Source organism: Ovis canadensis, chromosome 18 (genome assembly GCF_042477335.2).
Source record: "Ovis canadensis isolate MfBH-ARS-UI-01 breed Bighorn chromosome 18, ARS-UI_OviCan_v2, whole genome shotgun sequence".
In the NCBI taxonomy this organism is placed as follows: Eukaryota; Metazoa; Chordata; class Mammalia; order Artiodactyla; family Bovidae; genus Ovis; species Ovis canadensis.
The window spans coordinates 61,324,789-61,338,778 of NC_091262.1; the positions used below are offsets into that span (position 1 = coordinate 61,324,789).

General features: G+C 50.7%; 1 protein-coding gene and 1 long non-coding RNA gene across 2 annotated transcripts; one reads left to right on the top strand and one right to left on the bottom strand.

The window, feature by feature from the left end:
- The first annotated feature begins 5,237 nt into the window (after positions 1–5,237).
- Positions 5,238–5,635, top strand: LOC138423164 (uncharacterized). Its single transcript, XR_011250156.1, has 2 exons — positions 5,238–5,291; positions 5,560–5,635. It is a non-coding gene; the product is annotated as an uncharacterized lncRNA (long non-coding RNA).
- A 307-nt stretch (positions 5,636–5,942) lies between these two features.
- Positions 5,943–12,891, bottom strand: FOXA1 (forkhead box A1). Its single transcript, XM_069558766.1, has 2 exons — positions 12,391–12,891; positions 5,943–10,034 (listed from the first exon to the last, which is right to left on the bottom strand). Exons 1-2 carry the CDS (start codon positions 12,460–12,462, stop codon positions 8,697–8,699), a joined length of 1,410 nt encoding a protein of 469 aa, XP_069414867.1. The 5' UTR covers positions 12,463–12,891; the 3' UTR covers positions 5,943–8,696.
- Between the last annotated feature and the right edge of the window lie 1,099 nt (positions 12,892–13,990).

Below are 13,990 nucleotides of genomic sequence, written 5' to 3' on the forward strand. Positions count from 1 at the left end.
TATTATTCTAGTTGCTTAGTCCAACTCTGCAAACCCAGGGACTGTACCCACCAGGCTCCTCTGTCCATGAAATTCTCCAGGCAAGAATACTGGAGTGGGTAGCCATTCCCTTTTCCAGGGGATCTTCCAGACCCAGGGATTGAACCTGGTTCTCCTGCATTGTAGATGGATTCTTTATGGGTCTGAGCCACCAGAGAAACCTATAGTATATGTGTGCTGGCTCTAATGCCCTGAAGAGAAAAGTGAAGAGTCAAAGCTTCAAGATTGGAATAGCCATGACTAATTGGCGAGGGATGACTAACCCTAACCCATGGTTACTACCATAGAGCATTTTATGTATTCTCACACACACACAAAAGAAGTTTCTATTTTCTTTATTATTATTCGTTATCTGATTGAAATAAAACTGCAACACATATTGTCCACAATAATGAGTGACGGGGGAAATAGGGTTGCATAGAAAGTACGCCTAGCAATGAGATGACTCAAATTTTAGACACAGAAGTCTTCTTTGATCTTGATTCTTAGGGAATTGCATACGCGCACACGCACGCACACACACCTGAAATCAAGGTACCTAACAGTATCCGTTTTAGCCCCTGGTTTCACCTGCGTCCACTCAGGACCGCAGGTCCCGGAGGCGACTGAAAAGGCAAAGATGGCAGTGGAAGCCGGGAGGAGGCGCTCGCGTGGAGGTCGGGGTCCGGGCAGTGTCCACTCGCCCGGAAGCGAAGGTACAGCACCTCACGTCCGGGGCTGTGGCCTGGCGCCTGGGTACCGGACGTGGTGTCCGGCCGTCGGGGCTCAGGCTCCTGGCGCCGTTCTGCGATTAATGCAGGTGGCTGCTGTGAAAGCCTGAGAGCAGCGGGCTCCAGGACAGGGGCTATTTAAAGCCGGGTATATCAGTGCTGCGTTGCGAGTATAGCTGGCTTGGAGCCCAGGACGCCGGGGGGTCGGGCTGCGCCGCCAGGATGCTGAGAGCCCTTCGCGCTCAGCCGTGGGCGCAGGGCGTCCTTTCTGGCGGGCGCGCGGGGGCCCCCGCTACTTCACAGCTGGAGGCCGGGAGGGAAGAGAGTAAACACCCAGCCCTCTGGGCCGCCCTCGGGGAATGGCCGCAAAGGGAGACACGAAAAATAAATCAAGCCCGAGAGCCGCCCCGCCCCCTCCCCCGCTGCCTCCGCGGGCGGCGCCATCCGGTCCTGCAGCCTCCGGGAGGGCCCGCGCCCCCGCGCGCCGGGGGTGTCGCATCCCGGCCGGGCCCGCTGCAACTGCGCCTCAGAGCGGGTCCCAGGAGCGCGCCTCGCTGGCCTGCCCCGCCCGGCCGGGCCCCTCGGGCGGGATAGAGCCCCGCTTTGCTCTTTTCGTTGGCCAAGCACAATTGTGTTATTGGAGATAATGAATTCAATCCCCATCAAAGGGCATTAGGCTCGCCCGGGCCCTGGAGTTGCTGATGCCTTTTTTTTTTTTTTTTCTTAACCTGGAATGAAAGGCAGAGGAGGAAAAAAAAAAAAATTCTCTAGGGGAGCCTTTCCCCTGATCGCCGCTTTTGAAGTGAAGGGGCCCAGGCATTGTTGTTCACCTCGCGGCCCATACGGCTGAAGAAAGCCTGGGCTTTTGATGGGCTGAGAACCGCCTCTGCAGTGAGCACCACGTCGGGCCGCGCGGCCTGCGGACAGCATATGTCTCGGGGGTGCGCCAGCACTGTCTGGCGGGCGGGGCCGCAGGCCTGGCGAGAGGGGCCTCGGCCGTACCAGCTGAGAGGCTGGAACCAGAGAACAGACCCGCACCCACCAGGAGCGTCCTCTGGGGCCTGGGGTCGCAGTTTCTCGCGCCCACTTCGTGGCGTAGCGCAGGGGATGCCTTCGTGGTTAATCAGTTAAGACCCCCGACTGGGAGCCCAGACAGCCCTTTGGAGGTGAGGCTGGGGAAGGCAGTGGGTGAAGGAGGTTGGAAGTCTTTAGGTTTAGTCACTGGGACCCAACATCTAAGGTGGCTGTCTCAGCTAGAGCTGGATAAGTCTGCGGAGGTGTAACAACACCGCAGGCAGGGGCATCCGTGCCACACGCAGTTAGAATTTTTCACCTGTGACTCGAGGACACCGCGCAGGGCGACCCAGCTCCGGGCGGGGGGCGGCGGGTGAGGGCGGAACGCGGGGCGGGGGACCCGGAGGCGCACGGCCCGCTCGGCCAGCGGGGCAGGTTCTCCAGCATGCGTGGCGTCCGGGCCTCGCAGTTCTGAACCCGGGGCTGCACATTAGCATCAGATCGCTCTTTCTAAATCACTTGGTGCAGGCATTTAAGTTTGCTTACAGCGCCCTCAACGTGAACTTTCCCCACCTGGATTCGCAACCCGCGCCCCCCTCCCTGTCCTGCCGCCCGCTCGCCTCTGAACACTTTGGCCCAAGGGTCAGCAGCTAGATGCGTTCCCTTTCTTTCTCTCCCTTCCCTGTCTCCAACCCCCCTCTACCCCTCCTCTAAGGATCTGGGTTATCCGCCCCATTAATATATTAGCCAGGCATAACACAAAGGAAGCGCGTGTCAGCAGAAGGCAGTGATTCCAGGCAGAGGCGAAGAAACCTGGCCGGTGCCCTACGCTACAACACGGCTCATTGCAGTTGGAGCTTGTGAATCGGCCTCCACCTAGGAAGAAGCGGTGGAGAACGCGGCAGGAAGTGGCCCTCCGAGTTGAGGAGCTTTGGGGTTAGGCGTTTGTAGCTGGGCTATGGAACTGAAGCAGTAGGCTCCCAGGTGGGACCCAGGGCTACTGGAACGTCCCAGAAACACCCCAGTCACCTGAATCGCGCCAAGAAAATCAGCTTTCCAGGATTGCAGCACTAGGCGGGAGTGTCCATGCTCCCTCGTGCATAATGTGTCCTTAAAATTAAATCTATAAACGAAACACTCCCCCACCCGCAAGAAGCCCCTTACATTCTTCTCATGAAATTGTTTGTGTTTTAAAATAACAACTCCTTGGTGTGTGTGTGAGAGAGAGAGAGAGACAGGGAGAGAGAGAGAGAGAAAGCGGACCTGGGACATGATCAGACAAGCAAAGGACTAACTGAAATTTCATGGGAGAGAGGGGAAAAAAACTAAGGAGGTTTCCAGTTGAAAACATTTTCCCCCTAATTCCAGGCAATGCTTAGGGGTGCGGGGGGTGGTGGTATTTCCAGGTTGTTTTTCTTAGTTTAGGGAATTAAAAAGGAAAGAAAAAGAAAAAGTCCCTGGTGTGTAATGTTGAAGAGGAGTTGAGAACAGAAATAGAAAGTCAACCTAAGGCAACCTCACTCACACTGAGTGGCACTGACCAGCCCCGGTCTCAGCTTGCTCTGGATGTGCCTTGACTGGCATCCCACTTGAATTCTGAGGTCTTCAAGCATTTATTCCATTCAAGCCCTTTCCTTCCCGGATTTTGAGAAAGAATATTCTGCTTTTATACTCTAAGTTGACTAGGACATAGAGAACCCCAAAACATCAGGAAGTGATATCTAGGAGGAGGGATGCTTCTCACTTTCCAGGGCTGCAGAGGGGAGCTCATGCTCACCATGAGCTTTGCTCTTACACTGTGCACTTAAGAGCTAATATAATTGGAGAAATGAGGAAGTTAGAAAGGTAGCAAGGGAGAATTTCCCCTTTGTCAGATTAAAAGATGTATTCATAAGAAGGAAAATGCATGCACTTTATGAGTTAAAGTTGAATAGAATGGATATGTTCCAGCCCCAAATTGCTTACTAGTATGATGGCTGGAGAAGGAAAAAAAAAAAAAAAGATGAAGGCTGCAGTCCCAGCTGTCCAAAGTTCAATGAACTGAGTTAGACCAGGAGCTAAAAAGAGAAACACCAGTGGAAACATTATGGCCTCAAACTTTACTATTTGGAAGGGGGGTGGGGATGAGAATATTTAAAGTAATCTGTTTTTAAATGTTAATTGGATACACTAGGATCATTTGTAGAAAATAAAAACTTGAATAAATGACTTCTTAAAAACCTTTTCTCTCTCCAAATGGATTCTATTTTTAAGTAGTAAGGTTGTAAAACCTTCCAAGTTATTTCATTTTATTACATTCTTACTCTCATGAGTTTCTACATATGCCAATGATTCTTTCAGTTCAGGAAAAGCTTATTCTAGATTTCAGCATAATTTCATTTCCTATTTAGTCCAAGGTAGCTTACAAATAATCACCTTTTTGCACATAATTATCTTGAAGTAATTAGACATTATCTTAACTCCATTTAGTTGCAAAACACATTTTACTACAATTCAAATAAGCAATTTAAATTTGATTTTTGAAAGTAAAACATTTAAACAAATTATTAATCTATTACATAATTTAAACAATTATATCTTTTTAAAGCATGTTTCCTCTTGACATATTGAAGTATCACATTAAAATACATTATAGCTAAATGTTCTGCAATATTACTGCTAAATCAACAGAAGACCAATTGATCTTGAGGAAAGGTTAATTAATTTGGGCTACAGGTCTCCTACACTGGCCTGCATTGAGAGGAATTTGTATCGATCACAGAAGTTTTCTGCAAAGAAATGTAATAAGCATTTTCGTGGAATTGAGATCAATTATTTAAAGTGCCAAAACAACGAAGTTTTCAATTTCTATCACTCCAGGAATTCTTTACTGCCGTGGCTTATTCAAATCTGTTAGACTCCTGAGTAAAATAATGTTTTTGATACTTTCAGTGATATCAATCGGGTATCTAGCTTTCAGAGACTGAAAACAGAAGTTGAGAACTTTAATAGAATTTTCTTTGTTTAATCCCTCCTGCCATAATGATTCTCACCAGTTTTTTGTACTATGAGGGGATCGCGAAGGGACAATGGAAATTAAATTTTATCTTCGGTTTAAACACTGGTAGCTATCCTGTGGAAAACGCTGAGCTGCTTTCTACTTGGAAACACATTTAAGTGGTGGAGTTTCTGAACACAACCAGTGAGCTTTTCTTCATCCCTAAATTTATTAATTTAAAAAAATGTTTCAGGCCTGGGACAAGGTGAAGGTAACTTCTGAAGCTCCCCTCCCCAACACTATACTCACTCTCAAAACCTTTTTCTTGTTTTCTAAAAATGTTTGCTCTGCGGCTAGTCAGTGGATCAGAGGGCCTCCCGAGCTTTGCACATGGGTCTAAAGGAAGGTTTTTCCCTTCTCGTTCCCTCCCTCCTCCTCGGGAGACCCCTCCCCCACCTCGGGCGAAATTCCTAAATAGAGCGAGTCCGGTGGACCGCGGCTGAGCGGTCAGCATCCCCTTTCCGGCCGTCTGCTGCAGGAGCGTCCGAGGTGTAGAAATCTGGAAGCTCCGGGACAAAAAGGGAGGTGGGAGGGGGTCGCGGGAAGGCGGCGCGCTCCGGGAGGGTCTCAGCACTCCCTCGGAACCACAGATGTTTTCCTCCTGGCCCTGGGGCTCCGCGTCCCAGCCCCGGGCGTTCCGGCATTTGTGTGTCCCGGTTTCCGAGGAAGGGATTACGCAGCGGGAGCAGCCGCGGCAGCGCGGGCGTTGGGGCCGCGGGAGCGGTAACGAGGCGCCTGGCCTTCTTTGTTGACTTTTAGGTCTCGGGCTCAACAGAAGATTTATTCGCTAGGAGGGGAAAATGCCCAAACAATGAAGAACTAACTGCACTTGTCACCTCGAGATGCTTGCGGTCCTTCTCTCTGTCCTCCTTCCCCGGCAACCGGACGCGCCCGCACCCAGCCCGCGCGCGTCCTAACACACCGGGCGCAGATGGCATCGCCCAAAGGTGGCCGAGGGTGCGGTTAGAAAATAGTCTGAGAAGCCCATGAGGCGATCCCCGCTCCCCGCGATCCACGGGCTAGCTCCCCAGGCGGGTCTCCAGAGTGGCCTCGGCCGTAAACCCGCCGCGCACCGTCCCCCGCGAACCTTGAAAAGGTCTCCGCCAAGTAAGAGACCAAGAACTGAGGCCGAGTTAAGCCTGGTGGGTGAATGCAAGACACTTTATTGCTAATATGTTAGAAAAAGGGAAGGGAACAAAGTAAGAAGATTTAGGTTCCGGGTAAGATTCCGAGGATCAAGCTCATGCCTTTATATTACTTTTGGAACTCGAATTTGCCAACGTTGCGCATTGTATAAATATAAATAACTATTGGGATTGAAAGCTTTTCCCTCTCTTTCTTTAACGTTCTTCCGAGAGGCCTCTAAATTAAATTTTGAAGTTACTCAAATCAATAGTTTCCATCTCCTCCTTTTATTAGCTGAAGTGAGAGCGAGGGGTTGGATTTCTGGATTTTTCTCAAGTGCTACATGGCACCCCTTCTCTCATCTGGGGAGGCAATTACTCGATAATTAAGGGACTCACACAGCTCTTTTTATCTTGTCCGCGGTAAGGAGTAGGCGATCAAAGTAAAGGCTGTCCAAGTTCAAGCCCTGGCTAGGATGGAGTTCATACACAAGGGCTCAGGCAGGCCAGCCTCTGCTTGGGCTAGTGTTGTTATTGTTGATGTCAATCCGACGAGGCTTACAAAGAAATAGGTGGACTGGAAAGTGAGCCTACTATCAAAGGAGATTACTGATTTTGTGATCTCAACCAACTGTAGAGGTGTGAAGTTGCATTCGAAAGCTTCTTAGAAGGTGAACAAATCATCAGTTTTTAAGTTCTCAGGGAAAAAAAAACATTTTTGAAACAATATTTTTTTTAAATACCTTCACAAAATACAAAATACCCACAACCCTGAAACGTCCTGGTGGCACAAAGCTTCCCCTGCAGGAGTGAATTGACCCGGGCCTCCCTGGGCCTCCTCTAAAGCTGCCATGATGGTTAAATTTTGTCTCTCCTTTAATAAAAAGACCGTTCCAGATTCCTCTCTTGTAGACAACTTAATTTTATCGGCTACATCTGATATTTTATTCTCACTCAAATACTTTTCAGATAAAGGAAAATGATACACTGGAGAAGGGGGGAGGTAGTTAAATTAATAATATTTGAGTTCATTGTAGAAAGGCTCAAAGGAAGCACAGAAGACTTAAGCTCTTGTCAAAAATTGAAGTAAACATTACAAGGAATAAAGAATCTTTCAAAAACTCAATTCTTAGGATATTAAATCAATTTATCTACCTTTTTATTTATCTACTTTTATTGAATCTCCTTAATTACTTTTTCCTAGCTACACGTTAATATAATAAAAATAAAAATAAACAAAATTTTAAGATTCTTTTCGTTTTTGTCATTTCTATTCAGTGTCGGGCTTTGAAAAATATCATATTCAGAAAATCCATTTTGGATTTAATTAAGGAAAATAGCAGAAGTTTTCTTTTTGTTAACATTTGATTTATTTAAAGTCCTTAGCTGCAAATGATCAAGAACATATTCCACAGCTTAAAATTTCTCATTTTCATTATTTAAATCAAAATATTTTGATTACAATCACACTGATAAAAATTAACATTTTATTTTGTAATTTTAACCATCATTTAAAGCAATTTCAGCTGTAAAGAAAAAAATAAACCATGCAATAAATTAACATTGAGAAAGCGAAGAGGAATAATAATGGAACCCGTCTGGCTATACTAACACCATGTCCAACTGTGAAAAGTGCATTAACACTGAATGAAACAAGCACACGATGGCAATAATTAAAATGGCCACAATCAATTGGATTTTGGAATCTTGGACCAAATTTTGAAATACAGCTCCCTATAACTTATCTCTCCTCCAACACTGTAATAGTATTCCCCCCTTTCTTTTTCTGGAAAAAAAATATCCTTTAAATGGTATAAATACAAAGAAGCTAATTTTACACATGTTATATGACCTCAGAATGACATGACCATGGCCCTCTGCAAAACAAGGAGTAGAGTTATTGACAAGGGCAATTCTCAAGGAATTGATTCCCAGGGCTATGTGTGGTTGGAGAGGAGGGGAAGAGGGTGTCTTTGTAACTTCTTGGTCCGGCAACTCAAGGGCAGGTATATCACCGACCTATTACCTTTATATGTTACATAAATATATGGATGATGTCTACATATCTGAGCATGTGCATAAATAAGTTCATATATATGATAGATATGTATTTCATTTAGAGACATCTGCTATCTGAATGTATCTGAAATGCAAGCTGAAAAAAAGTGGCTCTAATCTGTTTATGTTTTGCTGTGTAACAGCAGCACTGTCCTTCAATACTTTTAACAGTCCTGGTGTCTACTTGTTTCTTCACCCTTTCAGTTCTTATGGTTAAGAGTATTGCCATGGACCTGTAAACTGTGTGTCTGTGTGTGTGGGGTTGGGGAGGGGAATCAGGTGAGGAGGGGAAAAAAAGCACAAACATACTTTACAAGCTTGACCGTCTTTCTTTTTTTTTAAATAAATCCTGCACAGACTAAAACATGTCTGCAGGGGGGGAAGAGGGAAGAAAGGGAGAAGGACAAGGAAACAGGAGGATTTATATATATATACACTTGTGGATCATTAAACTTTGCAGGACAACTTTTTTTGGTCTGAGGTTGGTTTTCTTTGTAATAATATACACAAGGCGTTTTGAACAACAGTAACAAAGTAACAGTCTTTTGCACTAGGGGAAAGATTGTGCACACACACAAAAAAGGAAATAAAAATAGTTGGGATTTCATGATGCTGCTGTCGGCTTGGTATGTGTGGCTTTGTTTGCTGTTGATTTCTCTCTCTCTCTCCTGCTACCAGCATGGCCATGCCAGACAGACCCCCGGTCCCAGGGAGCTAAGAAGTGTTTAGAACGGGTCTGGAATACACACCTTGGTAGTAGGCTGGCTCCAGGGCTGAGGGCTCAATGGGGCTCCTCGTGGCCACCGAGGCGCTGCCGAGGGGCAAGCTGGCGGGCAATGCGCTGCCGTAGGGCGAGTACTGTAGTGCCTGCTCGTAGGCCTTGAAGTCCAACTTGTGCTGCTGCTCCGAGGAGGACATGAGGTTGTTGATGGAGAAAGGATGGTTGAAGGAGTAGTGAGGGTCCCCTTTCATGTGCAGCTGGGACTCGTGGGGTGCCAGGCCATGCGCCGGGTGGGAGGGGGGCACAGATACCAGCGCCCCAGGCCCAGAGCTGATCGGAGGAGCAGCCGAGGTGGCTGGAGTCTTCAACTCCGAGGCGCCCCCTGTCGCCGCCGCCCCGCCGTGGTCCAGAGTCTGGGGGCTGGCGGCGGGCCCGGGGGCCGGCGCGCCCTCTAGCTGGCCGGCCTTCCCGTGCACACCGCGATGAAGGGGCGAGTCGGCGCTGGGGTTGGCAGCGCTCGAGGGGTCCTTGCGGCTCTCTGGACCACCCTTGGGGCCGCCGCTGCCGCTCCCGCCCCCGGGGCCCGGCTGCTTCTCGCACTTGAAGCGCTTCTGGCGGCGCAAGTAACAGCCGTTCTCGAACATGTTGCCGGAGTCCGGGTGCAGCGTCCAATAGGAACCCTTGCCTGGCTTGTCCGGGGAGCGGGCCACTTTGACAAAGCAGTCGTTGAAGGAGAGCGAGTGGCGGATGGAGTTCTGCCAGCGCTGTTGGTTCTGCCGGTAATAGGGGAAGAGGTCCATGATCCACTGATAGATCTCGCTCAGCGTGAGCATCTTGCTGGGCGCCTGCTGGATGGCCATGGTGATGAGAGAGATGTACGAGTACGGCGGCTTGGCGTGAGGGTAGCTGCGCTTGAAAGTCTTGGCGTCGCCGCCGCCGCCGCCGCCAGCGCGGCTGCGGCCCAGGTTGGACGGCGCGTACGCCATGGGGCTCATGCACGGGTTCATGGCGGCTGCGTAGGGCCCCAGGCCATTCATGGAGGCCGCCGGCTGCGCGCCCATAGCCCCCATGCCGCCTGGGCTCAGTGTCGTCCCCATGGCCGTCACGCCCGCCGTCATGCTATTCATGGCGCCAGCAGAGCCGCCGGGCATGCCAGCCACCGCCCCGGGGCTCAGCCCGGCTCCCAGGCCCGGGTTTGCGTAGGACATGTTGAACGAAGCCGGGGTCATGTTGCCGCTCGTGCTCATGGTGTTCATGGTCATGTAGGTGTTCATGGAATTCATGGTGCCCAGACCCGAGTTCATGTTGCTGACCGGGACGGAGGAGTAGGCCTGGAGCGGAGACAGCGTGAAGAGGCCCCGAAGGGCTGAGTTAGCAGTGGGCGCGCTGGTGGCTACTGGCCCCCCGGCAAATCCGAAAACGAGAACTCGAGGCCATTTCTGCAAAGTCTAAGATCCCCCAACCAGGGGCAAACCGGCGGGCGCCTTCCCCAGAGCCAGCAAAGAGATGTCGTGCACGGCAGGGGGGGAAATCCTAGCTCGGCAGGCATGAAAGCCAAGAACTCACAGAAAATATGTCCCCAGGAAGATGTGTAATCGCCTTACACGCCGGGCTTAGGGGCCGGCTTCTGGGGCCCCTCCATCGCCTCTATCCACGCCAGGCCGGTATCCCACTTTCCACCCCAGATCGGGCCTCGGCAAAGCCGTCCTTTTGCTTGAAAGGAGTTAAAACTCCGAAAATAGAATATCTCGGATCCTCGGCTTATTCACTCCACCTTAAGCGTGCGGTGGGTATGACAGTGCTTCCCCTCATGCCCCAGCCCCCACCCTTAGGCGGGCAACATCCCCAGATTTGCACCCATCTCGCCTAAGCCTGCCAGGCCTGGGCTGACCACCTAGTGGCCCGTGCTTTCTCGGGTGACAGTTAACCTCTCCCTGATAGAGCAAATCATCCATGGCCATATGACCAAACATTTCCAAACAACTGGCTTTACTGTCTTAGCAGCTTTCACCAAATGGTGACTTTTTGTTGTTCATTATATTTAGTAGTGTTTTCCATCTACTTGTAGCAACTGTAATATTAAAAGAGAAAAAACTCAGAAGTAGAGTAACTTTTGGAAAAAATAGATATATAATAGAAGAAAGAATAGGGGAGGGTACATAATAATATCAATGCACAACCTACATTTACATTTACAGCCATTCATAAACTTGAACTAATTTCATTACCTATTTCCAGGCCCCTAATGTTTGAAAATTTTGGTGACAAAATTTATAGAAATAATCACATTTTTTACATAGTCTGATATTTTGCCACTGATCATCTCAAAACCTGGCTTTTGAAACTATATGAATAGTATCAAATACTTTAAAATTCAAAAATCACAGTCCACTTGCTTTCTCTTAATGCTATTCTACTTCCCAATTCTAACCTGTAAAGAAGCTCTTTTCATAGAGAATTTAACTCACTAGTGAGCGGAGATGACTGTACCTGAATTAAATCTGAGGAAGTGTTCTGAGCTTCTTCTTAAATCATCAGTAGGGGAAAACTCTTATCAATGGCAATCTGAGAATGCACTAGATATGTTAAAAATATAGAGTACAGAAATGTAAAAACTACTTATCTGTTAACTTACTAAAAATAATATCCTTACATTTATTTTCATCCGAAAACATGACTTTATTTGAAAACATAAAAGGTGAACAAACATTTAATTAGGCACACATTCTGCTATAATATGCAAATAAACTCGGGATATGTTTGTGAATATATACACATATAAATTTAAATAAATTAATTACCATGAAAATATTTCTTGATTTTATGTTTTTCTGTCCATGTCTTAAAGTATATTTTACTTTTCCTCTTCCCAAGATTATCCAAGGCAGTTTCAATAAACGTTTTCAATAATGGTAAATTTTTGGAGGGTAATCGCCAGTTATTTCCAGAGAAATACTTTTAGGAGTAGGAGGTGGTCCTGCCTGTACCTGGTTTTCCTCGCAATCCCTTTGTGCACACTGTATTGATAAAATAAACCACACGAACGTGCCACCAAGGGGACAATGAAGAGAAACAGGTTCTCCGCCCGCCCGGAGTGCTGGAGGAAAAGTCAGCTCGCACTAGCGCCACCCAGCGGTTCTAAACAGGAAGAAACACACTTCTCCCCAAACAGGGCTTTTGAAGAACTTTTACAAAATTTCGGAATCATTTCATTATCAAGATTCGCATTATTAGCGGCTGCGCGCTTTCATCAGAAGACATCTGAGAATTCAACTACGGCAGGAAGAAACTGCCCCGCAGGCGAATTTCTACCCTTTTCAGACTTGCCTCAAACTCATGCCTCCGCCAGCCAGCCAACCCGCGCGCGGCACCCGGGTCTGGGCTCTGGCTCCCGTTCTCCGCAAGCAAGAGGCAAGTGTGTCCCAGAGAGCGGGTGCTTTCACAGCAAGAGTTTCCTAAAACCGTCTCGCCCGCTCGGAGCGCCGATCGCCAGAATCCCATCCCCGGGCCGGGCTGAGGATCCGGCCCCCAGGCCCGTTTAGCCAAGGCCCGGCCAGGGCTAACCCGGGTGGGTAGGCACCGGTGGCACGGAGGAGGAGCCCCCAGTCCACCCGCTGCCCGCCTAGCCTGGTTTCCCCCGTCCCAGCACTGGCTCCAGGAACGTCCCGCCTGCCGCCCGCCTCTCACCTCCTGTGTGTCCGCATAGTAGCTGTTCCAGTCGCTGCTCTCGTGCCCTTCCATCTTCACAGTCCCTAACATCCTGGAGCCACCCTGCTCGCTGCAACCATCCAGCCCTGTGCGAAGCGACTGGCAGCCGCGCGGCCCGGGGCGGGGGGCGGGGAGCCGAGCCGCTGCAGTCACCCGAGGGCCCGCGCCGGCCCAACGCCACCCTAGCGAGGAGGAAGCCAGGAGCTGCGGGGCGCGGCGTGCTCGGCGGCGGCGGCGGCGGCGGCGGCGGCGGTGGGGCGGGCGGGGGCAGGCGGCGGCCGCGGAGCGCGCCGCCGGGGAGCGCCTCCGCGGGAAGTGAGCTGGCGGCCTCTGCGAGATGAGTGCAGTTGAGCTGATGTGGATCTTACGTCGCTCGAGTGCCCACCTCCTCGTCCTCTCCCCATTTGTCCGCCGCACAAAGACGCTCGCACCTACAAAGCCCGAGGTGCACCTGCGAGGCGGCCGCCCGCCAGCCCGGCCGCCGCGCCTCCCGCCCCGCCGCGCCGCCGCCGCCGCGCGCGCCCCCTGGGCCCCCTCCCGCCGCGCCCCCTCCCCCAAACCCGACCCTCACTTTGTTTGCCAAGCAGCGTAATTGGTTTAAGCCGGGAGGCTGGGGGAAGAGGGAAACCCGGGTGGTGGTGGTGGAGGCGGGGTGGGGTGTGTGTGTGTGTAACCCCTCTTTGGAAGAGGAAAAAAGAAAAATAGGCGGGGCCGGGAGTGCTAGCGAGGGTTTTGGATGGGAACCGCGCAGCCGATGAAGCGCTGGGGGCGGTGGCGCTGGAGCCCGGGCTCCTGGGGGTAGAGCCGGCTCCATGACCCCAGGGTTCCCCTGGGGGACCTTCGGCCCTCGGTGCTGCGACCCCGTCCCGCGCCCCTCCTGCCTCCTACTATTCTGCCCGCTTCCAGCTCCCGCCCTTCTGATTCCTGACCTAAAAGTTCAACCCCGGGAGACTGGAAAATTCAGACTTCCTCCTCCCTCCCCCGGCCCCCGCCCCGGACTTCAGGACTGAAAAAGGAAAAAGCCCCACTTTTGCCCCGTCACTAGAAACTCGGCCATCTGAGTCAGCCGAGCCAGGTGACGTTAGGCCGATCCCGGCTCCTGACTAGCAGAGTGGAGACGCTGCCACGAAACCCGTACCTGCGGCTAAGAGCAGGTGAGTCACAACACCGTTTTATATCTTTATGACATAACTTTTTTTTTCCACCTCGATCCGCTCTACTCCCCCTGTCATCTGCAGCGATCACGAAGAGGAAGAAACTGAGAACAGATGTCTATGTGATAGGGCAGGCGGACCCGAGTCGGGCCGTCCTCCCTCTGCCCAGCTCCTCCTCCCGCCCCCCTTCCGCAGCCTCGGGGACTGAGCTGGAGGCGACCGTCTGGTTTCTGATAGGGAAAGGTCAGGGGGAGGGGACATCTCCCTAAATACGCGCCGGGAGAGGCTGGGCTCGGGCGCGGGAAAGCATCTACTCGGCTAGAGAGGTGCCAGGCCGAAGCCAGCGGTGGTGACGGCGGTGCTTGGTCCCATCTCTGATCTGGAGTGGCCGGGCTGGGACTGGACATCCGTGGGAAGTGCTTCTT